The sequence below is a fragment of the Dipteris shenzhenensis genome, chromosome 12 (genome assembly GCF_047967505.1).
Source record: "Dipteris shenzhenensis isolate YYH24624 ecotype China chromosome 12, Dip_SZ_1.0, whole genome shotgun sequence".
NCBI lineage: Eukaryota > Viridiplantae > Streptophyta > Polypodiopsida > Gleicheniales > Dipteridaceae > Dipteris > Dipteris shenzhenensis.
The window spans coordinates 11,218,438-11,221,530 of NC_141607.1; the positions used below are offsets into that span (position 1 = coordinate 11,218,438).

The 3,093-nt window shown below is 43.7% G+C and overlaps 1 protein-coding gene across 1 annotated transcript; it reads left to right on the forward strand.

Annotated features, from left to right (window-relative positions):
• Positions 1-688: 688 nt before the first annotated feature.
• On the forward strand, positions 689-1,872 carry LOC147895814 (uncharacterized). The gene has a single exon (XM_087383162.1). It carries the CDS (start codon positions 891-893, stop codon positions 1,650-1,652), a length of 762 nt encoding a protein of 253 aa, XP_087239288.1. The 5' UTR covers positions 689-890; the 3' UTR covers positions 1,653-1,872.
• Positions 1,873-3,093: the final 1,221 nt, after the last annotated feature.

Genomic DNA, 3,093 nt, shown 5'->3' on the forward strand with positions numbered 1-3,093 from the left:
AGAACCCAAAACAAACTCTATGACTTTGCCTTAGGCATGCCAAAAATGCACAATAAAATTAAATTATAAATCTAGTAAGCCATGTTGCACATTCTAAGCAGTTAGATAAAGTGGCCTAGCCAAGCATTCTACTTGATGCAAAGGATGGTGGATGCGAAAGGAGGCACTCGTGCTCATGAGTCCCCACACAAGCTGCTCATGTCTTCCTACTCACTCAATTTGTTCAATGATCGGAAGCAGAGTCTACAGCAGCTTTGGCAGCTCCCACTACGCACGCACCACAATATACTTCCTCACTCCCGCCACCCCAACCTTGCTTTCCCTCCATATCCACATGCTTTGTGTGCACAGATTCCTCATGCAGCAAGCACCTCCTCCTATAATTCGCCTGCTCCAACTCTTTTGCAACACCACTCGAGCTTCGCAGCACGCTCCCAACTCTTTTGCTACAGCACTCGAGCTTCGTAGCAAGCTTCTTCCTCCATCACTCCTCCCCCCCTCCACACCATGAGTTGGGCTTAACGCACTTTCCTCATATGGAGCACCCACCAATCCATCCCTCGCCTCTCGGTCCGATTTCAAACTCGAAAAAACCATCCCAGAGATTCGACGAGCTGCCCATTTTCCCGATAAACGGCCATAATTTCCTCCCATCTCTCTCTATAGCTACCTCGGCCACAAGGTTAGCTCATCTTTGCTTTTCCCTTGCCTTCTTTCTCGTGCTCGCAATTTCTTCCAACGAACCTCTACACTCGAGCTCAGGAGCTCTCTTCGACTCGCCCTCTCTCCGCCTGCGACGGCAACAGCTAGATCGAGCCATTCAGCAAGCGCTAGATAATTCCTTGCACCATCGTAAGACAGGTCAAGCCTACAATGTTTCCTTTGCCGGCATGCCGAGCGGCTGTGTGATTCAAGCTATGCGTCTAAGGAGTGGCAGCTTGAGGAAGTACGGTGTGGTCATAGGCGAATTCTCCATTCCCCACGAATCTGTGACGTTGGAGCCCTTGCCGGAGAGAGTGGTGCTAGTTTATGAGAATTTCAACAACTCCTCGCTCTTTCCGACCTTGCCAATGTATGAGCTTGTTGCGCCTGTAGTTGGACTCTTTGCCTACGGTGCTAATTCCAAGCTCAGCATTGTCGCAACTGGAACGGCCATTCCTATCAAAGTTCCAGCTTACTCTTCATTTGCCCGGGACCTCACGCTGGTTTGTGCATTTTTCGAAGGATACAGTGAAACTATGGCCATCAGCAACCTAACGGTCCGTCCGGATGTCTGCACCGCTACACGGCTCGGGTCCGGCTTCTTCTCTTTGGCAAGAAAGATCCGCACATTGACTGCCACTCCACGCACTGTACCAGCGCCGGCACCAGCTCCCAAAAACACGTCAGGAGCCATAGGCCGGCGGGTGAAGAGCTCCGACGAGTGGTCGGTCAAGTTTGCTGCAGGAATTTTCGTTGCAGTGGCAGCCATGGCGCTCTTGCTGGGAGCTGTAGGGAAAGCTGCTGCTGCTAAAAGGAGCATGGCAAAGGTAACGATACTGCAGCATAGAGCGGAGCAAGGGGAGACGCTCCAGGTAGCATTGATAGGAGATCGCATGAGAGCTCCGGCAGCAGGGGCAACTCGAACGCTACCCAAGCTCGAGGGCGCATAAATATAGTTGTTCTTGCAAATTAACCTTCACGTGAGAGGTCTATCTTGGAATTTTACATTTTTTGGCGGTTTCGTTTAGGTTTGGTTTTCTTTTGAGAAAAGTCATGTTGACTTGTTTAGGTTGTTAGTAAGTGTAATTATAGTGGTAATTGTACTTAGTTGGAACTTTAGGGTTAGGTTGTGGTATCCCATGTTATTACCTTTTTGCAGGGCTTTAGTAGCATTGCCACCTTGTTCATATTTCACTTATAATTTGGTCTTAACTTCAAAATTTGCTCTCACGTGGAAGTTCAAGCTTTCCCTATCTACAAATGTAAAACATCTTTGTGTGAACACTCATTGGGATTCTTTAAGTTAATCCTTGGTGTGATCCTTTTATAGGACATCTTTCACTTTTGCTCCATTGGGATTCTTTAATTTAATCCTTCATGATCTTAAAGTAACTCTTTTTGCTCCATTGGAGAGATTCACCGAGACACTTTAATGTATTTTAGGCCTCACCTTCTTTGTGAAATTTGAATGCTAATTTAAGGCACATTTTAAAGATCTCTATACAAAGAGCTCTATCAAGAAAGAAGGTAGCATTGTGTTCTCTATTGTAGGATTTGTACGAATGTTCTATTCAATTTATATAAAAAAGCAATTGACGTTGAAATCAATTAATAAAATGAGAGTGTAAAACATTTTGCATTCTCCACATAACATTTTGCATTTCATAATAACCACACTTTATGTGAGGGTAGAGTTTGGCACGCTTATTCTCTAAAAATTATAAGACCAAAGAGTGTGCCCTTCCAACACATAGTGTTTTACAAAAGTGAGCTTGAAATTGAATGAGAATTAAATATTGAAAATGATAGTAGATGTTGTTTTATTAGATAATTAGAAACACGGATTTGGGAGGGATTTAAAACAGACATTTTAAACCGATGATTAAAACATTTAAAACATTTTTTCCGACCTGGAGTGATTTAAATCGATCTATCAATGATTTTTAACTGGGACCAACTGTAGCGGGTCACCACGTGATAACAAGGATTACATTCACGTTTGCGTTAAGGGGTTATTATCGTTTGTTAATTACACTTTAAACTAGCGTGAAAACAACATGATCACATTGTTTGCCAAAAAAAATCATTGAGAAATCGGATAAAACTACCGCTGGTAGTACTTATATAACCGACGGTAGTAAGCACATTACCAACGATAATATTCATCCTCTCGTCGGTTTATATTACCGCCAGTATTACTATATTACCAACGGTATTTTTGATATTACCATCAGCAGTATAGTCCCAGCGATACTATGGGTTGCAGATTCGCAATTTCTCGCACAGCCCGGTGCTATATATTGGTGGAAATGGCAATAGAAGTTCGTCATTCGATCCGATTGTGATTCATAATGCGATAAACCCTTTGGTAAGTTGGGAAAGAAAGTGAAC